The sequence below is a fragment of the Rhinopithecus bieti genome, unplaced genomic scaffold, assembly GCF_001698545.2.
Source record: "Rhinopithecus bieti isolate Rb0 unplaced genomic scaffold, ASM169854v2 scaffold_6945, whole genome shotgun sequence".
Classification (NCBI taxonomy): Eukaryota; Metazoa; Chordata; class Mammalia; order Primates; family Cercopithecidae; genus Rhinopithecus; species Rhinopithecus bieti.
The window spans coordinates 739,960-764,722 of record NW_016805531.1 but is presented as its reverse complement, the minus strand read 5'-3'; the positions used below and the strand labels follow the sequence as shown (position 1 = coordinate 764,722).

The 24,763-nt window shown below is 39.6% G+C and overlaps 1 protein-coding gene across 1 annotated transcript in view; it reads right to left on the bottom strand.

Annotated features, from left to right (window-relative positions):
- FBN1 (fibrillin 1) overlaps window positions 1–24,757 on the bottom strand; it is a 247,051-nt gene extending 222,294 nt beyond the window's left edge. Inside the window, exon 1 of the mRNA XM_017872776.1 lies at window positions 24,508–24,757. Coding sequence (XP_017728265.1) covers window positions 24,508–24,671 — 164 coding nt within the window. The 5' untranslated portion in view covers window positions 24,672–24,757. The remainder of the gene's footprint in view (window positions 1–24,507) is intronic.
- Window positions 24,758–24,763: the final 6 nt, after the last annotated feature.

The window sequence follows — 24,763 nt, the reverse complement described above, 5'->3', positions numbered from 1 at the left end:
TTTATTGAATTCTGGATACTCTACGTGCTTCGACCTATATGATTGCCAAATCATGTTTTACAAATTAAACTAACCTATTGAGATACACTTGGTTGTGTGCTGAAGGGCTCATGAGAGGGACTCAAGTTGCCCCTTTCCTGGGAGCCATGGTCGGGGGACTGGAGGAGCACGTATGTATAAAGGGGAGTGATGAACCCCAGGCAACATAAAAACATTACTGAGCAATCATTTCAAATAGGAAGCACTATGGGAATTCCTAGGAAGAGAGAGTGAGACTACCATGGCTGAAACGATCCAGTTCCAGATATTCCTTACAGAAGATTGGGGAGAAAGATGAAGAGATCACAACGTATGTAATGTTACACATCATTGAGGATTTGGGAAACAAAGATAAAACATCATAGTTCCATCAGCCTCACAGTAATCACTACATTAATCCTATCTATTGAGTGCTTGTCCTATTTCAGCCACAGCACTCATTTACCTCCCCACAATACTTCTATGAAATAAGTCATTATTTTTATCATTATTGTTGCATTATAATTAATGTGAGGCAGTTGAGCCATAGAGATTAATCCATCTAAATTCACACTGTTAATAAACAGGGGAGCCAAAATTCAAATCTAGTTCCTCTTGTCAGCATTTTTTGCACAAGTCTCTGCTTGTTTTGCATGAGTGTTATTACAATCTTCATTTTCTGTTACTTTTTCACTTATGTTATTGTATAAATCTAATGATCATTTTTGATAGCTACATAATATTTCATGAGTCATTTGTACCATCAGTTACTCAACATTCCATTATTGCTGGCTATTCAGCAATATTTAATGAGAGTCTATTATGTGCTAGGCACTGTGTTAGCTAAGAAATAAAACTGACCAAGATGAGTATGCCTAATGCCTAGATCTTGGTTGCTAAAACTATTACTCAATAAAAGGAATCAGGGCGCCTGGGAGATGATTCTAGGGCTTGGCAGGAAATAGACAAGCGGAATCTCTAGCATCTTGCAGTGACAGAAAGTATAAGGAAGTGCTAAACAAACATCCACACTGAAGGGAGCGTGGCAAGGGACACAGGAGCCAAATGAAAAAAGTCCAAATGGCCAAAGCTAGAACCCTTTGGGAGCAACAAAATAACAAAAGTAGCATTGGATTACAACACTAAGTAAAAAATAAATATCCATAAGTCCATACTGATAAATAAATGATTGAAGAAATAAATAAATGGGAGAGAAGAGACAAATCTCCTGTGCTTTAGACTTTCAAATAATTTCATAGATGCTCGGCCTTCAAAAACATGAAGCATAATTCCCCACTTCTTACATGTGAGCTACACGTATTGACTGTCTTCCAAAGAGCACAGTATAAAGGGGAGGAAAAAGTGGAAAATCCTGACAAATCCTATCTCAGCCAGGCGACGAAGGGTTACAGCAACAATGACAGATCATGTTGCTACTATAAACCCTTAATATTATGTGATAAAAATGGAACTTTACCTCTGTGGTCTTTTTCCCAAAAGCCCATAATTTCAGTGTAATCACGACAAAACATCAAATAATTTCACTCAGGGCCATCCTGCAAAATATCTGACCAGCCCTCCTAAAAACTGTCAAGGTCATTAAAAACAAGGAAAGTCTGAGAACTGTGACAGCTGAGTCATGTCTAAGAAAACATGACTACTAAATGCAGGCTGATATCCTAGATGGGATTCTGTACATAAAAAGGACATTAAGTAAAAACTCAGAACATTTGAATAAGCAATGGCCTTTAATCACTAACTACATATCAATATTGGTTCATTGTCTGGGCACGGTGGCTCACACCTGTAATCCCAACACTTTGGGAGGCTGAGGCAGGCCGATCACAAGGTCAGGAGATCGAGACCATCCTGGCTAACACAGTGAAACTCCACCTCTACTAAAACTAAAAAAAAAAAAAAAAAAAATTAGCCGGGTGTGGTGGCCGGTGCCTGTAGTCCCAGCTTCTCCGGAGGCTGAGGCAGGGGAATGGCATGAACCCGGGAGGTGAAGCTTGCAGTGAGCGGAGATTGTGCCACTGCACTCCAACTTGGGCACAGAGCAAGAGACTCCGTCTCAAAAAAAAAAAAGAAAAAAAAATTGGTTCATTAATTACAAAAAATATACCATGCTAGTATGAGATGCTAACAACAGAGTAAAGTGTCCAGAGTATATGGGAACTCTCTCAATTTTTCTGTAACTCTAAAACCGTTCTAAAGGGAAAAGTTTATTTTAAGGTAAAATAATAATAATCCTGTCCCAATGCAATTACAAATAAAACAGCTATATTTAAAAAGTGACTAAAACACAGTCTTTGCTCTTGAGGATCTCACAGTCTAGGAACACAGGTACAAAGAGTATCTACACAACAGAGAAAGCACGAACATCAAGGTCTGCCCGGGGAACTCAGGGAGGCCAGAACAAAGGCCTTTGGCCACAGCATGCGTGGTAAGCTCAGAAGAGGACTATCTGGGCTATGATTCGATGTTTCCCGGTTGCTAAGGGGAGTCACTAGTTTTATTTCATCCCACTGATGAAATTCCTCTTAAATTCTCCAACTCCATTAGCAAATCCCTTGTCCAAATCCCGGTGATTTCATTGTTGGACTAATATTATGTTCTTTTTTCCTGGCTTCCTAGTTTCTCTCTACTCCATTAGGACAATATGGCTAAGTATCTTTTCATATTCACTATGCTTATTTCTATTCTCCTACAACCCAAAGATGGACCTTCACCCTCTATAATGTTAAGCGTCTCATTATTAGTTTCAGATATCTACCAGGTAGGCCTAATCTACCTGTCCACTCTTACCTTTACCTGTACCTTCAATTCCCACCCTCCTACTCAGCTCCTCTTCACCATCTCAGCCCTCACTCATGCAAGCACTGCTATCTCTGACACACACAAAAACCAGACACTTCCTCCATTTTTATATTAGCTCTTCCATCTTTTCATTTCAATATGTAGTTCCATCTCCTTCCTTAGTGTTCCCTGATGAATCCTATTCATCTTTCACATTACAAACACAATTCCAGACATATCTTCAAAAACCTACACAGGTTATACTGTAGTTATATATTTAAAACAATTATCTGTCTAGATCTCATCCCTGAAGTCCAACCCACCCCCTTTACTCCCAGAGTAATACATTGTTCTTCAAGCACAGAAACAATGTCTATTATGCCTAGACCATCCTGTAGTCTATTTAGAAGCACACAATATTGACTTTAGGCACTAGTAAGTACGAAGTACAATTAACAAAGATTAATATCATCTCCTCAGCGCCAAAAGTAGGCCAGATGGAAAATGCCACCAACATTAAAATCTGTGCAATAGAGAGAATTATTTCTTATAAATTTATCTATTTAAAGGAAGACTATTTAACACGTCATTGAAAGGCTATATAGGCAGTTAAACATAAATGTATGGTGGTTTTGTTCCTTATTTCACTGACATGCCAGTCATTAATGTATCCTAATCAGTGAAGTTATCCATGTTTATAACTCATAAATCAATATTTTCCTTTGAGAAAATACAAAATCAATGTAGACAAATAACACACATATATAAACATTTGATTCTATTTATTTCTTTGGCAAAAGAGAAAACTAAAAATCCCACAAGCAACTAAACGAAGGTTTTCAGCTCACAAGTTGGCATGTATTTTATGATGGCACATTGCTGCAACTGATCAAGGTCATAGATGGAGCCAGCCTTATGTGGCCAATTCCTACAGACAATCATGACAAAATTCACAGAGTGACCTTGAAAGGTATCTTTGGATGTGCTGCTTGGATGAAGGCTTTTCCTACTGTTAAGTGGAGTAACTCACAGCACAGGCAGCACACAGGTGTTGCATCAACAGTTTTATTCGCTGTGTACCCTCAGCTTTTCATGGAGATTTTGTGTTGATGGAAAGCAATAGCCCAAGAACCTAAGGTCCAAAAATGCTGTCACCTTTCAAGGCCATGTACACGTGCACCCTCCTCCCCAACACACACATACTCTCTCTCTCTCCCTCTCTCTCTCTCTCTCTCTCTCACACACACACACACACACACACACACAGCCTAAGAAAATTAGGAAACAAATTTAGGAAACAAAATTAGGAAACTGCAAAGGCAGTTCCTCAGATCTGGGACATCATTTTAGACTGCCAGTCAATTTAAATCCTATTGGAATCTTTTATAGGTGGCATGTGTATATTAAAAAAAAAAAAAAGAATTTAAAGCTCAAAAAGCCATGGGATGCACTCTACAGGAAACTAGACAATTGATCCATGAAGACCAGAAGTACAGATGTTTAAGGTACATCATGTGTGCAGCAAGTCAGCACTCTTCACTTCATGTTTCTGGAACTCTGGATGAAGCAGCACTAAGAACACAAAGTCTGTTTGTCTGCTTAGAAAACTACACCAGCAGAATGCACTCCTCAAAGTTCTCAAGGCAATGATTTGAATAACTGGCTGTCCTAGTGTGTACTGGATCACTTCTCCGAGGGAGGGCATCTGTATCTGGCCTACTGGCGTCACATGTCTGGTTGGTTGGGCAAAAGCTGTTCCCATACATGGAGAGAGGTGAATTTCTTCATGAAGTTTAAACTATTTGACCCTCTAAGGATGAGGAAGCATTGCTTCCAGACAGAAAATCCAGCTTATCTCAAATGTTTGCTTCTGGAGCATCTGAGAGGATATGGCCAATGACATGATGAGAACATGTCGTCCCTGTAAAGAACTGCTTCCCAGAACTCTGCAACCCCTGGACTTCACCAGGGAGCTCAGGGTCTATCAAGAGCTTTTCTTTGACTGGGATATTCATTCCATGTATTCAAGTTGAAGCCACACTGTACTTTTCCAAAGGGTGAAGGAAATTATAGAAATGACTGAAAACACAAAACAAGTGGTGAGGGGATTCTGAGCCTGCACAGAGGCAGGCCAGAGGTGGAGCTGGGGGTGGAGCTCATGGAATTCTGTTACCACCCACAGAAGGAATTGGGGACTAAAGCAATGATTCTTGCCACTTCCCAGAAATTCTCAAACAAGAGCTCTGTCCAAGGAGATAATATCTTCTGAAAGTACTGGCAGCCCCAGGAAGAGACAGGAAAACCAGCCAATGGGGTCAGACTTAGGAGAAAGAAAGAATGAGGTCTTTCAGGAACCTAGAGTGCAGGGTGATTCGATACTTGAGTTCCGAATGCTGTCAGCTCCAATTGACAAACAGGTAGAGCTCCAAAATTTCATTTCTACATTAGTATTTAGAACTTGGAATGGCCTGTCCAATAGAAACAATGTTAATAGGTGGTGGTTTGGTCTCCAGATCAGTCAAATAGCAGTCTCTCAGCTGCATTATCAGCTGAATAGGCTATTGTGGGCTGGTCTGGGAACTTGACCACAACTTAAAACGTTGTTTCTATGGGAAAACACATTCCACGGCAGGCAACCAGAGGAAAACTTGGCCACTCAAACCTACCATGCCTCAGCTTAGTAAGCCGCCCAGTGATCTATGAGAACTGAACATCTTAAACTCAGGCAACTCCACACAGTCCTGAGAGGATGGCCAGAGTCAGAGTCATCCCAGCCCAGGCTTGACACCCTTCTGGACCCCCTGCATGAGACCACTAGGGCCAATACAGGACATCCACAAGTCCATGAATCAGAGACTTAAAACCTGGAGAGTTCTCATCCTCGATGCACCTGACTTATTTTAAAGACCAGAAGATTCCACCCCATCAATGACTGTAACATGAAATCAGTATCCTGGACTGGCTCATAGATGGACTTCAGTGAGCGATTTCTAGCACGAGTGGCTTACACGTGAAGCAAGGAAGCAAATCTGTTTTGAATCCTATTTGGTGACTTCAGTCTCATACCAAAATTATTCAAGCATTTCACCTCTCCTAAAACTGGAAATTGCCAGGGTTTTTTGAATTTATTTTTTTTTTTGCAAGTTCCTTAAATAAAGCAAATTCAGATTTATCTTTACAATCCCAACACCTAACACAATACTTGAATCTTAAGTGGTAAATGAAAGGTTAGAGTTTCATTTACCACCAAGACAACATAAGTTAACGAGAATTCTGTAAGAGTAGCATTTAATTTATTTAAAAAGGTGGATATGTTTATAAGAAACTAACTTTTAATAAAAGATCCAGCCTGGGTAACATAGCAAGACCCTATATCTGCAAAAAAATTTTAAAATTAGTCAAGATGCTGGCATGCACTTATAGCTTCCCAGCTACTTGGAAGACTGAGGTGGGAGGATCACTTGAGCCCAGGAGGTTGAGGCTAGAGTGAGCCGCAATCACGCCACTGCACTCCAGCCTGGGTGACAGAGCAAGACCCTGTCTCAAAAAAAAAAAAGAAAGAAAGAAAGAAAGAAAAGTGTAATTACCAGTAAGAAATCAGTATCATTTCATCTACTTTTTTAAATTTTAGAAAATTAAAAGGAAAAAATCAAACACATAACAACAATTACTCATAAGTGGAATACATGGAGCACGAGAGTGAAATTCTTCCACGTTTCAGCTGCATCATTTAGAAACATTTATAGCTACAAAAGCTTCAGAGATCTTGCAGCTCAAACCATACTTCACAGCAGTCAGCAGGCCATGGATCTTTAAAACATTTCTCTGTCTAGCCCTCCCATCAAAACAGGGACAATATTGTTGCTCGGGAACAAAAATAAATAAATAAATCACTGACAGATTTTAAGTTTCTACAAAGTCAGAAGAAGTCAGGTAAAAGCATGTAGTTGCTGAGATTATTTCATTGAAATTAACACTTCACAATATTGGCAGTCAAAACCTTCAGTTTTTTTTTTTAAATTTTACGATTGAAACAAAATTGTAAACATTTATTTTAAACATTTAGATATTTGGAAAAATTTTAATAAAGATAGTCTAATTTAAATTTGAGGAAATTTAACCAGATCAGTACTTTAGTCCACGTGAAGTCATGCAGTGGAATAAAAACAGTAATTAGCAACTATTAGAGAACTTTAATTTATAAAATTTACTCTTCCCCCAAACCCTATCAAGAAAATGTATTGGTGCACTCATTCTCAGACGAGGAAACTGAAAATGTGAAAAGTGAAGTAATCTTTCAAAGGCTACACAATGGAAACGTCATAAATCCCTAATTCAAAACCAAAAGACTTTATTAAAAAAACATTCCAAGGTTAGTGCTAAAGATTTTTAGATTAGAGATTAAAACGATGTTTCCATAAATACTCCAAAGAGAATGTATTCTCTTTTTTGTATAAACTAATTTGTACATCATTTTTTGTGCTCTGATTTTTTTTTTTACTAGGTTTGCGAAACAAATAAGACAGTGCTTGGGAAGTGCATTAGAAAAGGAAAACAATGTAAACAGAACACATTTTAGGAACATTCACTCCTATAGACTGGCACTTCTGTTTCTTAAATAGTTTCTGCATTTCCCAGTAGAGATTGAGCATTCTGTCCGCACCCTCCAGTAAAAACATTAGTCAGCTCCTAACATGCTCAATATTTGAGGGAGTGGGTGTGTAGGGAGCACAAGGAAGATTCAACATGTGGATAATTCAAAACCTACTCAGAGCTGGCATTGGAATGTGTTAGTACACACACTTCAACACGGGTGTAGTTTGTCTTTTGAAAAGTAGCTCTAAGCAAAACCATCAGGACACACAGGCAACTGTCTGACCCAGCTTAGGAAGACAATGAGCTGCTCGAAGGCCTGGGTGATCCAGATGATCTTCTAAAAAAAACCCTCCAATTTCACGTCTCTGTGACTTAATTCAGAGGCTGCTGGGATGTTGTCCATTACACAAAGCGGTGACTCTCCTCATTCCAATGGCCAGCACAGTTCTTCTCTGAAATCCAACTCAAAAGATTTCCCTCAGTGTGAGTGATGCCAGCACTGTCCTCTCAGCACCCTTCCAGCTCCAGAGAAGATGTGACAGTATTTGTGTTTCAAGCTATAACTAAGCAGAGCAGGTGCTAAATGCCAGCACAAAGCTTCAACATGACAACTTCTGAAGTGGTGATGATGATGTCAAAACAGAGATAAATACATCCATCTTGAATACCTAAAGGGCTTCCAAATCGCTGTAGCAGCACCCACTGACTAAAAACCAGTTCCGAAAGCCTGTCATTTCACCCAGAAGTTTTCTATCAGGTAGGAATACATGAGGCCTTAGAGAATAATGGACATGTTTCACTGACATGAAACACACGGAGGATGTGCCTGGCACACATGTACGTGCACACGCACCATTCCCCATAAACAGTTGGGGAGGAGCTCCTGGGGCAGCTCTCGTCCCTACCTTCCTTTCACCGAAGGGGACTGGGTGTACCAGTAACTTTCAGAATCTTTCATTTGAATCACTAAGACTGTACTTGTTCCAATTTCTTGGGGGAAAGAAAAGAAAGCATTCCTGAGAAAGCAATGCCGAAATGAAGGTACAAAAAATCACTTCTGAATGTTAAAATCTCTGCAAATATCTTCTTCCCCCCACCCCACAGTCCAAAATCTTACCAACTTTTCATAAGGTTCTTGCCTGAAATTCCTTACTTGAAAATAAAAACACGTTGAGTGCTTCCATCTTGACACTCACAAAAGATCATGGGATAAATGAACCTTTGCAGAATTATTTTCTTCCCTGTCTGCCCTCTCAAATGCCAGGGTCCTTCTGTGTGAATTTTCCACAATTTCATAGCTCATAATAGCCAATCCTTACTCTTAGATATTAAATAATTTTTCTACAACAAAGTCGCGTATAAGAAAAATCAGATACAGCATATTGCAAACATTACTGGCTGTGAAGTATTGAGCCTAAATTCAAAACAAAACTTTACAGCATTAGTACGTCAATAGGAAATGACAGAATTTGAATATCCCCATTCTGCCACCCTAATAAATAGATCTAGAAAATGATTATCAATGGCTGCTAGTAACACAAAAAGAGAGACTGGTAGTAATGTCCCTCCTAATGGAAGGACACATACCACTTATAAAGTCTTCTTGACAAAAAGTTAATTGAGTTTAATTAAGCATTTAGCTCTAACTAGCAATTCACAACAAACACAGGGGACTGAGAAACATGATAAGACCATCCCACTGGCATGCAATCATCACTGGACTGCAAGAAACTCTCCAACAGTGAAAGCCATGTGTGGTCCAAGAACTGGCCAGCGCTGATCTACAAACTAGACATTACTAGTCTATAATGAGATAAGGAGCTTAAGCTAGAATCTAAACCATCTCACTGCTTCCTTCGTTGAGGAAGTCTCCCTAGGAATAAAATATAAGCTGAACTAAAAAGTGTGCTTAGTGACATATTTTGGATTTACACCCTGGTTTCTCATCTCATCATGGACCAGAAACAGGAGTTTGTGGACTGGCATCTTAAGAAGCACTGCTGTAGAGGACAGGAACCTATTTTTTCAATACATAAATTATAAGGAAAACTGACAGGGGACAATCTATATATTCAAAATATTTGAGACAGATCAACCAATTGCAAAATATGGACTTTTTTGGATCCTGATTTGAATAAACTGCAAAAAAACAAATAAAATGTATGACTCAATTAGGACATTTTAAATATTCGCTGAATATTTGATAATATTAGAAATTAGTGTTCACGGTAAACAGAATAATATTATTGTGTTTATGTTTCTTAAACAGCCCTTACCTTTTAGGACACACATTGAAATATTTAAAAGTAAAATGATTTTTCAGGGATTTACTTCAAAATAAATGCAATGAGGGAGAGAAGTAGAAGATAAAACAAGATTGACCATTAATTGATAAATGCTGAAGCTGGATCATCATTGTCTCCTTCTCGCTAGTTTTGCATATATTTGAAATTATCCACATCTGTGTTAAATAAAATTCTTTTTCAAAAACAGACTTGCAGGAGCACCTGGCCTAGTCCCTCCTGATATCCAGTCTCCTACATGCCTTCACACCACACTTTTGTTTTCTGTTTTCATTCACTTGAAGAACCACCTTTGTCTGTTATGCAGCTTAACATTCCTGAGAGGGAGGGGACCTCCATTAAGAGACAATAACAGTCCAATCCCAACATGTGTACCATGTTAAATCAGTGGCAAGAACTAACCAAAGTGTTTCTACTAAGTATCCAGCTACTAAATAAGGTTGCAGTTCACTAGATGGGGAATCCAAGAACAAATGACTTCACTACACCTGTGCAAACAATTAACATATTGGTTCAGGGGATAGATCCCCTTGGGCATCACAGGTCCTTTTTGACATGACCCATGTTCATAAAGACATTTTGTTTTGATGACAAACATAAACCCATCAGTTAACAAAAGATGTGTTTTGGGGGAGGGGTTTGTTTGTATCAGGTTCATAAAAAGGTTAAATTTGTATTTTTCTGTGCGTAAGTGGAAGAACTCTTATAGTCCTGGGAAATACGAAATGAATGGAGGAAATCAGTTAGCAAAGAATCCTGGTATGTCTTCTGACCTTTCAATGTGTGAGAATGTGTGTCAAACAACCTATTTTCAAGGAAGGTCCCAAATGCAAATGAGCAGATGAGTCAGTCTGCAGTCAAATTAGACCCTGCTGTCTTCTGTCAAAGTTCAACAATGTCTGGATTAAGTTAGAACTGCTTACAAGCAAAAAGAGAAAAAGTGGTTTGCCTATCTTTGTAAAATACCTGAAAGGTTTTCAAAACTTTAAAAGGAAGAGTTTATTTTATTTGAGGTTTATTTTTTTCCCAGGAAGTTGGCAGAGCACAGAAAGTATCTGGTATTTATTTGTTTGATTCTATATTCTTACTTTAATAATAAACTTTCTGTTGGTGATGGTGTTATTTACCCCAAGGGGATGACAGACATTAAGTAATTTGAACATTTTCAATGGCAAATAGAAAAATAACTATTATCTGTTTAAATCGTTCCTTATTTAAAACACTCTACTCTTATTTTTATAGGCTGTGAATGAATATGAAGCAACCGCAACTTCTTAGAGTTTACTGCCGATCCGTTAACCAGAGCTGGCATGTAGGGTGCAGCATATAGGAACTCTATGAAAGCTATGCCTAAATTAAGATAATGTATGTTTTGTTCCACTCTCATGGATGCTCGATAGTTTAAGATCACTCTGAAAGTCAACTCTTATTAAAATCAAAATGGAAATCATGAAAAGACAATTTAAAAATAAAAAGATTTTCAATTTCTCAAGAGAAAGAGGACACAGAAGAAGAAGAATGAATAAGAATCTCTTTGTAGGAAATGAGCATTATGTGGCTGCATGGCATGAAGCCAAAGGAAGGGAACACTCAATTAGAAAGTGGCTCTTCTCAGGGACTGCCAATCTGAGTCACCCTGTCCCCAGTCACGCAGGCAAGGCCTGCCCACAAAGCACCCAGAGAGGACAGTGATAACAGAGTGGGTGGAGGGAATACTGACGCTATGGAAAAGGGAGCTTTCTCTCTGTGAGTGCAGATGTGTTGTGTTTACCCATCCAGCATCCCTTCCCCTTCTCTGCTAACCAAACTCCTCTTTCCTAAGCCCATTCCACATGGTTCAGGCAGGACTAACACATGGCTCAGTCCTGACCAGCTGGAGCACCCTATTTCTTTGGCGACAATGAAGGGCGTGTGACTGGGGCAATGTCAGAGTTCTCCGTGAGCTCTGATATGCAGAATCTGGAAAACAGGGCTTATCTCTACCTCTGAGATTATAGGTTGAAAGGCAGTGTGGCTAAGAATTGCGGGTGGATATCTGGGCTACCCAATTATAACCAAATCCTTACTCCAACAGAGGCAATTAAAGCACATTTCAAGAATGGCCCACCACTTTGCCATGAAACAATTCTAATTCCCAGGGTATCTCTGCACCGCTGCCAAAGAGAATGGTTTTCAACCCAGTCCTTCTATTTACTAAAATTTAAATTCTTTTCACAATGACTCTTTAAAAAAAAAAAAAAAAAAATGTGTTAATCAGGAAAGAGGCAAGGCCTATTTGACAGATCTGCCAGTTAAAAAATGCAAACTTTTTTGGAAGAGTTGATGGGGTGCATGTTCATAAGGAATAGTATTTAGTAAGTTTGTTTCCCAATGAAGACAATGCAATTTAGGGAAAGAGAAAATTTAAAATAAAACTTATCTCCAAACTGCCTTTAAGTATAACCAGATCTCCACAGATGTAGTAAGTTTCCATTAAAATTACACTTTTGAATATTTTAAAGTTCAGGTTTGCCTCCTGTTTCTGAATATAATCATTTCTATGATGAGAAAGTAGAGACTGTGGTATCCAGATAGGAATGATTATCTAAATTTTTGCTTTAGCCATAATAAACTGCCTCTTTAACTCTCTGCCTCATTTTCCTTATCTGTAACAGCATTATAATTATTTGCATCATCATAGCTAAACATGTCAGGCACACTACTGAGAACTTGAAATGAACCATCTCATTAAATCTTAAGACAATACAGAAAGATGAGTAATTTAATCGCATTTACAAGTGAAGAAACTGAGGCCCAGAGAGGTCAAATCACTTGTCTGAGGTTTCCTCCTAGTAGGCGGTGGAGACAGAATTTGACCCAAAGCCTTTTTCCACACTTCCAAACCTCCCTGAAAGTGTGGCCAATGGTTACTAGCGATCATTGAAAATGACTCCTTGGTTCTTTAAAATATGGTCCCACAATCAATACCAGTCTGCCCCACTACCCACCGCCAGACTCAAATAGGAAATAGTGTGAGGTAATTATAACACATACCCCAGCCACTAGCTCTGGGTTTTTATGACCAAACTGTCAAACATTCCTAGCCAACTCTTCAGGAAATGTTCAGGCACTTTCTCAGATTCCAGCTAAAACATCGACTATGTGGCCCTGGGGAGTACGGAGCTCACAGGGTGGTAATGGGATATAAAATTTGCAAACTTGAGGTCAGTGGCCTCAACTCTGGGGTGTGAAGCACCAGCAGTCCATGAAAGATTAAAAAACTATTTGTCAACTTAAAGGCTGCACATCAAGTCCTTCACTGAAAAGCACTTGCCCACATCTCCTCAAACATTAACCCCATCAGTAAAGGGAGAGAAAGATACTCCAAATGGCAGTTCTGCCTAGAATCATTGGGAAAAAAGATAATAATATCAACAAGCCCAAGACAGGGTGTTCATTCTGAAAATGAAGCATTGGGTCCTATTCAAACACAGCTAATGCTCAAAACATAGTTGTCGCTAGGAGTAGGCAGATGTTTTACAGTATTATTAGGGGAGATGATATGGAAGAAAACACAAGAATTTGAGAATTTTTTCTTCTTTAGTGTGTTTATTACATGAACTCTTAATGTATAGTTTGGATAACCGAGCCAGCAAGTTATACAACAAGAGACCAAGCTTAATCACAGACCCAGAACTGCCTTAGTTGATCTCAGGTCATTTGACTTTGACTGCCAATTAGAAGTGTGAGTATGTGTGTGGTGGAGGGTTTTGGGGAGGAGTCATGCTTCAGACTCCCAGAGAAGACTATTTCTCTTTTTCCAGCCACCTGACTGATACCCTCATTGACAACTACCTCCCTCAAAATGTCCCACCCCACCCAATCCCTTCTAATGTGGAGGTTTCCACTGACAGCAGGGTAGTACTGAGAATCTAAAACTCTGCTACAGCATCACCGCTTCAGGGTTGACCACTGAGAGACTAATCACACTGCCTAAGGTCAAATAAACGAGAGAAAGAAAAACATCCATGCCCACAGAATTGATAAGGTTTGGTTATTTCACACACGGCGGAGAAACTGCAGATACCAGTCAACCTCTTGAGGGTAGGAACACAAAGAGGCCCAATCTATTACCCAACCACACGCGTCTTAGGCCAGCTCTCGCCACCACGTGACTCAGGTTCCACACCTATGAATCAGAGAGGAAAATAAGCACCTTGAGCACTTGTTCCTGGACCTTCTCTGGGCCTCAGTTTCAGCATTTATATATTTCTAAAATCCTACTATAACTAATTTGTAATATGAATTTTTATAAAGATGGATGGTCTGGCTATGGAAGAAGATATGAGCCATAATTTCAATGGCAAAACAAAACATTTAAAATAAGAAGGTCTTTTAAAAGTTATTCATCAAAGGCACGAACCTATTAGGGTCTGATTACACAATCTTACAAATGAGCACTGAGTGAACAGGGGAAACGATACACAATAAGCCGTTATTTACAGGAAGAGGAATGCATCAAACTTTACATAGTCCCATATACAGAGGTGCATACCAGACAATGGATTAATCTGCGTTTCCACTGCATTCCTCTACATGTTTTCATAGGAATCTTTTCTGGCATCCAAGTGTCTTTCTTTTATGCCCTGACTCTTCTCCATAAGCTCTCTGTCCCCTAAAGAGGCTGATTAAGCACAGGTCGCCTGGTCCCAATGCTGCTGGGAGGGAAAGGGTTGTCATCAACATCTTTCAAAACCCAGCGTCTGCTCTGTCCAGCCGAGGTCCACTGGGTGGCAAGACTCTTCACTCCAGACCTTCTCCCAGCTCTCTCCTCCTGCCTCCCTCAGGCTTTCTCCTTCCCTCCCCTAACAAAACCTTAACCCTGTTTTCTTTTGAACACCCCAAAATTCCCAGGTAAAAATTTTGTATTTTACATAGACCTTGTTTACTTTTCTTAAGGTTTTAACTCTCATTTGATATTCCTATTCACCCGATATTATTTGCAGCACAGCTTATGAAATTACTTACAAAAAAGATGAGGCAATGACGATGAAGAAAAAGAAGAAAAGGAAAAGATGGCAACAAAGAAGGAGAAACAGAAACTCAAAAGGAAGAAGAAACAAACAACAAAAAACACAAAATGAAACCCTGCCTCTGGAATACATTGCCTTTATTAATAAAGATATTACCATACTTCAGTTCGAAGCCATGAAACTTGACAGCAGACAATGTGTCTGTGGAGCAGACATAAATCCCGTCTCCCCACACCAACATCATAAAACGGTTGTACTATATTTGGAATTAGATGTGTTTGGATACTTATATTTGAATGTAAGTATGACTGATGGTCTAGGAATTCATAACCCTTCAAAATGTTGAACCAAACCACTTGTTTAAAGGAGCAGTTCTCCCACTCTGAGCCTGCTTGCTGTCTGGAATACATCTCCGGCTGGGAATGGTGGAGATAGGGATTTTTGCTTTCTCTCTTCCGCTCTGGGGGAGCTGAATAAATAGAGTCAGTGATAACTGCAACCAAAAAAAGTCACTTAAGCTGAAAAAGCAGTAGTCACAAGAAATTTAAAACTAGGATTTGATATAGGATAAGACACCCGCAATCCAAACTTGACTATATTCCTAATCCAATTTTATTCTGTTGACAATGTGGCTACTCCATTTATAACAAAATAATATAGTTCAGCTCATTACAACACCAATTCTATTAGCAAATGTGACCTATTTTTGTTTATTAGTTATAACCCCTAATTTAAAAAACTTGAGGTGGATTACACCAACAGATACATACATTTGAGGCTATAAATAGAAACTGAAGATAAAATTTCATACAGAAGAAAGTTAAAACATACCAAAGTTAATAAATTAGAGTGATTGCACATTAAATTTATTTTATGTGTAATCTTAAAAGCTAATGGAAAAAGGTTAGATGTTTTGAAATTCTCGTATTTGAATAAAACAAAACATACTGGTTCATTAGGAACTTTAATCTTATTCCTGACAGTTGTGAGTTCTTTAAATGCAGAACTGTGGACAAACTAAGAGCAATGCCCTAACATTAATCTAACAGAATATGCAAACACAATACTTATGGAGCTTTTTCATTCTGAAGTTACAGCAGCAAAATACAAGGAGGCATCCTCAGTAGAGAACTAAGCCGATCGAACTTGATCAAGTTAGAATTAAAACTTAAAGTATCTGATTAGCCTTCTCAAAGATCTATTGCCCTACAGTGGTAGCTGGTCTCCAAAGATGGCTCCACTTCCTCCCTTCCCAGCAGACATGTGCTGCTCCTCACATCCAAAGGTAGGTCTTAATAGTCAGTCCATGCCCTTGAATCTGGGTGAGGCCTATGACTTGGATGGAATTCCAAGTCATGCAATTCCAGGCTAAGTCTGAAGAAAGTCTGGTAGTTCCCACTTTTGTGCTCTTGAGAGATCCTGAGCTGCCATGGAAAAAGTCTGGCTATGCTGGAAAGACCATGTAGAGAGGCCATGTATAGAAAGGGGACAAGCTGAGACTACATAAAGGGGAATCAAGGAATCCAGCCAATGTCAAGGACATATGAGCTCATGTGACCCCAGCCAACCAGCCCCCAGCCCTTTGAGTTAGCCTGCCGTCAGTCAATATGTGGGATTAACACATGTGACCAGGGTCAGGAGGCTGTTGTTCAAGATCCAGCCCCAACAGACACTCACTCTGAGCAAGGCCTAGTCGCTGCATCTGGGGCTCAGTCTCCCCATTTGAAAAAAACACATTCAATGGCTCCATCCCGGGGGCAGGTTCAGGCAAGTGACTGCATGAGAGAGAGAGCTTTAAAACTTGGAAGGCCCCCAGCACAGCCAGACAAGTGGCTCTTTGCTTTCTTTATTCCACTCCTCAGTGGGTCCATTTAGATAAACCACACCCAAGTAAACAGGGCTGCAGGCGCCAGGGCCTGGTCACAGAACCAGAGGCATACGTGAAGAAGTCATACTGCCTGTTCCAGCCCAGCTGACATTGTGGGGCGCAGAGACAAGATTCCCCGCTGTGTCCTGTCTAAATTCCTGAGCCACAGAATCATGAGAAATAATAAAATTGTTGTTTTAAGCCACTAAGTCTGGGGCAATTTGTTACGTAGCAATAAAATAACCCAAACACTCACAAATGAAAATACTTTGTTTCATGGTAGTAGAGGGCCTAGGCCTGATCTCATTTCCCTTTATTCTCTCTTTATGGTGCTACAGTGATTTCGTATATGGTAAATTTGAATATATATGGAGGTGGGAGCATTCTAGGTCCTCCTCCCTTTGTCTTTCCCAACCAACTAGTCAAGTACTGTCTGCATTAATTCTGGAACCACCTGAGCCTCTTCTTTCTTCACCCCTTTCACTGAATTTGCTCAGACCATCATGGACTCTCACTGTGACTCCTATATTAGCCTCCCAAATCCAAATCTCCCTGTCTTTAGTTTCTCTCCTCTCTAAGTCATCTACTTTTCACACCTCTACCCAGTGGCAAAGATCTGATCATGTTCCTATCTTAGAATCCTTTACTAGCTCGCATCCTTGCCTTTCACAACCATCAGTGATGTTTATGTTTCCACTAGTCCCTCACCTTTCCCTAACAACGTCGCTACCTATGTACGAGCTCACAAGATTGCTCGAGGTTGCGAACTGCACAGCTCCGGGGGGCACTCGTTTCAGAGACTACACTACAAACCACGTCACATGGAACCACGCCGTGCCAACCCTGCCCAACTGCAGTCAGTGTCCTAAGATCACAGACACTTCATATCCCTTTCCTTTGATGTATTTTTCACTCATCTTTCCTTTATTTCTCAGCTATACTTGCTCCAAGCTCTAGTTTATATAATTAACCATACCCAGTCAATCAGTTCATCAAAATTGCTGAGTTCAACCATCAAAAACTATTCTATTGAACACATGCCACATACCCAGTTCCTAGATGTTCCTAGAGATAAATAAAACAAGCAAGATCTCTGCCTTCAATGAGTTCTCACTCCTAGTAGAGAGTCACTTTTTATCACGTAGATCAGAGGTTGTTAAACTTTTTCTGTAAAGGACCAAAGAGCAAATGTTTCAGTTTTGTGGGCCATACAGTCTCTGTTGCAGCTACTCTACTGCTGTAGGGAGAAAGCAGCCATACATAATAAGTAAATAAACAGGCATGGATTTGTTTCAATAAAACTCTGTTTTCAAAAAAAGTGAGCTTGTTGACCACTGATAATTTTTTTTTTTTTTTAGACAGGATCTTGCTCTGTGGCCCAGGCTAGAGTGCAGTGGCATGATCATACCTCACTGCAGCCTCAACCCCCTGGGCTCAAGCAATCCTCCTGTCTCAGTCTCCCAAGCACTGGGATTACAGGAATAAGTTACCATGCCCAGCCCTAATAGACTTTCACTGTAAAGTCACTTCTGATCAATCCCATTCCCACAGTGATGCTTCCCTTGGCTTGTAACAGCATCTGCGTTCAATAAATGTTGAATCTTTCCACATAGCAATGGTGGGAGAAGATTCTTGGGAAATGAAGGTATAAAGGGCATGGGGAAAAAATGTACCATCTACAAGATTTATTGTAACTGAAAAGCAGTAAAATATTAAGATCAAGAGCTCCAGCTATGAAGCTAGATTTCCCAACTCTACCACTTACTAGTTTATGTCCCTGGAGTAATTACTGAAACTCTGCATCCCTTGTTTCTTCATCTGTTAAATGAATAAATAAGCTTAATCTTCCTCATAAAGGCCTTACGTTTCAAGGGAATTAGTATTTGCAAAGTACAATCGTAAGTGATACCTCAGAGCTTTTTTTTTTTTTTTTTTTTTACCATTATGGCTGCAATGTAATGTAAAAAATTGGGCTGAGCTTACAGGCAACCAAGGTAAAAAATGAAAAAGAAACAAATAACTCATATGACTGGTCATGATGTAAGACACATACTAATTTCCACTGGAAAGAGAAATACTTCTTGCAACCCTATTCAGAGAGAAATTTCTCTCGGGGGACATGACAGCAAGAGGGGTCTGAACAACATAAAGAGCAATGCCTCCAGCTCAGAAGCCCAGACAATGCCCAGCAGGCTGCCTGCAATGGTTACCTACCACCCTCATACAAGTCAAGGTCTAATATTAAAATATAATACACACGCTGTACAAAGTCCCACTGGCTCTAACATCCTATGATTCTTTCTGTTTTATTAATGCCTTTGCAGAAAGTTTCTTGTTGGACTAAATAATACTATGTGATTAACCATACTTAGGATTTGTGAACTAGCATGAAAGAATATTAGGAATTTTAAGTGGAATTTTACCAATGTCTTGGGCCTGCATTTTTGTCTGGTGGAATGAAAAACCAAAACCATAACTAAAATTAATGGAGAAAGAAAAGTTAACATTCAGTTTTGTCTTTAGAACTTAACCTCTGCATACCTTGGCTCTCATATCTGTGAAGGGAAGCTTATGAAAGCACCCAGCTTGTAGAGTGGCTGTGAGGATTCAACGAATTATCATATGCAAAACAGTAAGAACAGTGCTTAGCATATAGAAGTGATCTAAATGTTACCTACCATGGCTGCAATTGTTATTATGTATTTGCTTAGACTTAATACCAGACTCTCTTTCCAAGGATGCTACCCTTCTGTGCACTCATGGTTCCTGAAGTACTCCCAGGATCATGGGGTATATGTCTCTGGCCTTCCACAGAACTAAACTCCAGCTGGCATTCAGTCAAGCCTTCCTGAATTAATGAAGTTTTTGAAACCCCACTTAATGATAAGTTAGTGGTAAAATGCTTATAATAGGATTCTTGACTTTGATGATTTAACAATCTAACGAGAAAATCGACTTGAACATCACGAGACACTAAACTGTCATGCGCCTGAGTTAGGCCACAGAACTCAGGCCTGATATATTATTGATGTCGGTTTCTTCAAAGAATCTCATGGGAAAAAATTCTAAGTTGCTTAAGCAGGCCCATTTGCTGGGTTCGTGTTTAAAAACAAAGAAATTGTTAAAAGAATGTATTTCTCTTTCAAGAAAACATTTTTAAAATCTTATTTTCACATTGAAAATAAAGCTAAAACTCCCAAAGTGGTTAGGCTGATTGTTTGGCTTATTGGAAGAAAACCAACAAACTAGTACATTAATACTGTAATAATTTTTTAGTATTTTGCTTGATTAGAGTCATCAGTATAATACTATAATTTTTAAAGTGTGTGCTACACAAGACAATAAAGGAACATTTTAATATTCTTTAAAATTCCAAATAAAGTTGAAGGGAAGTCTGTACTCCATTTCCATCAGCTCTCATCTCATTTCACCGTAGGCTGATGTATGTTTTAATTAATTTGTATTACCAAATTATCCATTTTTATAAACAACCTCTATGTCTTCAATGTTACAAAATGAGTCCCATAAATAAATATTTTGTCTCTACCTTCTTGTTTCATGTGTGGAATTGCTGAAATCTTCTATTTAAGAATACTAAATCCTTTTTTTAAAAAAAATTGTGTCCCAATATTTTAGTCTAATCTTTTCAATAAATGGAAACTATACCCCTGCAAGAATCTTTTCCCATATTTAATTATTTGCCCATCTGACTTCAGGTGAAGTCTAAGGTCCCCTTTACTAAGTGAAATGGACTTTATGAAGTCTACAGAACTTTTTCTGTATTCCCTATTACAGTTCTTTATTTTAATAACAGACTTCTACATAATTAATCCCTTGGAGTTTGCCATCACATAACGTACCCTGGGTATGAACTGTTCCATGGGTATTTTTCTGGCAAGAAGACCTCTGGAAAAAAATAAACAAATAAAGACCAAAAGGAATCACGCACAAGTTGACAAATTGTGTCAAATACAACTGGTCTCATGTACCTATAAACCACATGACAAGGGCAGAAGCCTCAATCTGTCTTCTCCAAGGTTTGGGAAGGAGATCTCACTGTGAAGAACCTTTCCCTTTGACAGGAAACAGTAATATTTCCTTACTTGGGAGCTAAAGCGATAAGGCAGTCATAAATAAATGGTGCATAACTACTGCTATTCAAGTACAGTTGGGTTTTTTTTTTTTTTTTTGGACTGTCTCCCACACTTTTGCCTAATCACAGTTTAGAATTTAGCTGAGAAAATTCCTATGAATTGAAATTCAAACAAATAACATTAGGATTTTATTATTTTTCATAAACCCATTTCACATATCAAGCAGTGCCCAAGCAAAAGAAAACTACTATACATGTATTATTTCATACAGTTTTGAAACTTGAACAATTCTCATTTGAAAATAGAAAAAAATGCAATTTTGCAGAGTGGATGGGGACCACACTGATTCCTTTTTAAGAAAGGATTTCCTGTAAAAACAGAAATTGGCAATTTACTCTAAGAAAACACAGCAGAAGCTGGGAAGAAACGCGAGGATGCCTAAATTTCCACTGTGGAACAACTTTTGCTGCCCAGTGGGGAGAGAAAGGAAAAAAAAAAAAAAAAAAGGAACACCTGCAACAGGGTAGGAAGAGAGGAAGATAAGCTGGGACTACACATCCAGTGAGCAGAAAAGGAGGCCAGTTTCCAATCCAGGAAGAAGGGGAGCTGGCAAGAAAGGAACATATATATGTATTTTAGGAAGAATACCAAGGCAGATTTTGTAGTCACCTGCCACATCAGAGAAAACCAAGAAGGCAGTATTTGCTGGAGAGAAGGAACCAGTGCACAGCAGATACTGATGAGTTTAAAGCACCTTTTAACTAGAGGAAAGATTAGTGAGGTGCTGAAAGTTGCTGCCACCAACTGGGCATCAGGCAGACTCGGGGGTTACAAATCACTTTCACTTCATAAACTGTGCATTTCCAATCAGAATGGTAAACAGGTTTCACTGTAGTCAAAGAGGTGAGTTTTGAAGCTGGTAATATTTTAACAGACAAAAACAGAAATTTTAAGCAATAACTGGAAAAATGTAGTACATAACTGCTTTTTCTGATGATTTATATAGCAGGGCACCATTAAAGGATTTATTCATATGAGACTGTAATGGCAATAAGCAGAGGGAATAAATTTAAAATGTTATTCAAATTTTACATGAGAAATGGGGTTTGCTTAAGATCTACGGGAAAGCCTTTGATCCAGCAATTCTATTTTTACTAATTTATACCACATATAAACATGTGTATGTAAACACAGGTATGCACAAGAAAGTTGGTAATAGCAAAAGACTCAATGTAATCTAAAGAGCCATCACTAGAGAACTGTTTCAGCCACATAACGAGGTTCTATACAACAAGAAAATGGGGTCGGGTGCGGTGGCTCACGCCTGTAATCCCAGCACTTTGAGAGGCAGAGGCGGGCGGATCACTTGAGGCCAAGAGTTTGAGACCATCCTGGTCAACATGGCAAAACCCCATCTCTACTAAAAATGCAAAAAATTAGCCGGGCTTGGTGGCATGCGCCTGTAATCCCAGCTACTCTGGAGGCTGAGGCAGGAGAATCGCTTGAGCCCGGAAGGTGGAGGCAGTAAGCCAAGATTGCACCATTACACTCCAGCCTGGGCAACAGAGCAAGACTGTGTCTCGAAAAAAAAAGAAAGAAAGAAAATGCATGAGGTAGATCCATATGAGTTAACAGATGGATGAATTAAAGATACATAAAAAGTAAAGTTCAGAATATTGCATGTACAGTATATTCCATGTATTAAAAAGGATACACACACACGTGTATGTATACATACATATTTATGTGTTTATCTGTACACGTATACATATGCCTATAAGATTTATAGAAAAATACCCAAGAAAATGGTTTCTGAAAGATGGCAGGGAAATACTTTTAATTGTATATATTTTTAAATTATTACTTTCACCCCCACCGTGTGTGTGTGTGTGTGTGTGTGTATAACTTATTATAAAATCTTATAGTTAACATGAGAATTAGAAACACACATAATTACAATTCTATTAATACCCTGTTTTTAGGAAGGCTTTATAAATAGTTTGCAATAGGATAATGTCTGTGTTAATGATCAAATACTGTGAGGAGCACAGAGAGGTATCTCTCTATAATCACAAACAAATGTAAAACCAGACAGAGAAAGCACTAGTGTGAGTAAAAGTGTGGCATCCTGTTAAGCAACAAAGTAAAGCTTAGTTTCTTTTTTCACATTCAGTCTGTGCCTCCCAAGGGAACACACTAGTTGGTGACAGCCCAGAGAAATGAGACAAATGTCTGACCAGGCCCCACACCTCCCTGAAGATCTTCAGCCACAGAATTAAATCCCCACTTCCTTTATATACAGGAGCAATTCTATCAGAATAGATATTAAGATAATATTATGTAGGAGAAATGTATTTTTGAAGGAAAAATACTGGACTAAATGAGGTCCTCTTGAGAACATATGAAAATCAGAGCCTCAGTCTACTTATTGAACTTGCCATATGCCTTGCACACAGGACAATAAACGTCTGCTGTCTGATCAGGGTCAGGCTTACCATGATAAGCAAACTTCCTTCCAACATTATCGGATTTCTGGGTTTATTTTCCAGAAAGGCCAAGATGGAACCGAATTAATCGTAACTATGTTCTGTGCTATTTTATCACAGCCTAAGTGCTTGGCTCTTACAATCATCGTGTCCCTTCTCCAGACTAGGAGTCAAAAACTGGTCTGGTGAGTTTACTGCACTTTTTCTTCTCCTATCTGGGCCACACAAACACAAATTTTACTACATATACATGACTATAACACCCCACAACAAAAAAAGAGTAAGTGAAATGATCAGCCACATATCCAAGTGGACACCATCACTTGGTGTCCAGAGCCACATAATAAAGCTACAGAACCACTCAGGAAAAGAGCATCAGTCAGGATGGTAAGAATTTAATACAAAATCTCCCTATACATACTGTCAGAGTTTACTTAACAGGCTCCTCCAAGAAGATAAAAGGGGTCATTGACAGTCCATCCTGCTGTTTCCATGGAGGCTTTAACTTAATTGCAAACAAATTTCTCTTAAAGGAAATGTATTCCCACTGTCCTTCAATACAGGAAAGTGACAACCCTTAGTCAACCCGCCTAATTTAAATCTTTCCGGCCGAAACATCTATAATAGCGGCATGGGAAGCCAGTGAAATGGTCAACTGAATGTACATAATACAAACACCACTAGTTAAAAATACCCCCTTAAGGCCGGCCACAGCAGCCTTACTGCTGTAGTGAAACGGAGAGCCCCACACAACCCAAAAAAACCAGTTCTCAGAACCACTTGCCCTGTTCTGCTTCCAGTGTAGACATCTAAAGGAAGCACTGCCCAGAAAACCCAATTCGTAATCGTAATAAACATAATTTACGGAAGAGTCGACTACTCTGTGATTTATCCTCTGACTCTCATGGGAATCCCCTCCTTTCCTTGCCCCCTTTCAAATACAGCATCTACCAAGATGACTCCAAGGAAAGTACTTTCCTCTAGACACAACCAGAATTGGTATTGCAGGGAAAGGAATGGGCTTCTCCTCTTATCCCACTCGCAACTCCTCCCCTTCTTCCTCAAGGAACCCTTCTCGCCTCCCAAAATCTGCCTCAACAATGGCCCAAGATTCCTTTCAATCATGTCCTCTCCTTTGGGGCAGAAATCTTTGGGAGTAGGGGCAAGGTAGTTTAACCACGAACGGGGTGGGGACTAAACAACCCTAGCACCTCTAAGGTGCCCCCAGGACGTCTTGCCAAGGAGTCTTTCACAGGGAGAATCATCCTGCCCGTTGTTCTGGATCTTGAAACTTGGAAGACCCACACCAAAGGAGGGGACCGGTTCTTTTACCCTTTAAGCGCGTCGTGTCCTCCGCCGCCTCTTCTCTTGGCCCGACTGGCTCTGGTTTCCTTCACGTTCCCAGCCTCCAAATTGGCGTCCGCCCCATGACTCGTGTAGGACGCTAAAAGCACGGTAAATCCCAGGAGGATCTCCAGCAGGCCCCCTCGACGCATGATGCCGAGCCGCCGCCGGCTCCCGCCGCCTCCTGCCGCGCCCGGGGCTCGGTCTGCGGCCGCCGCTGCGCCCTGAAGCGCACCGCGCCGCC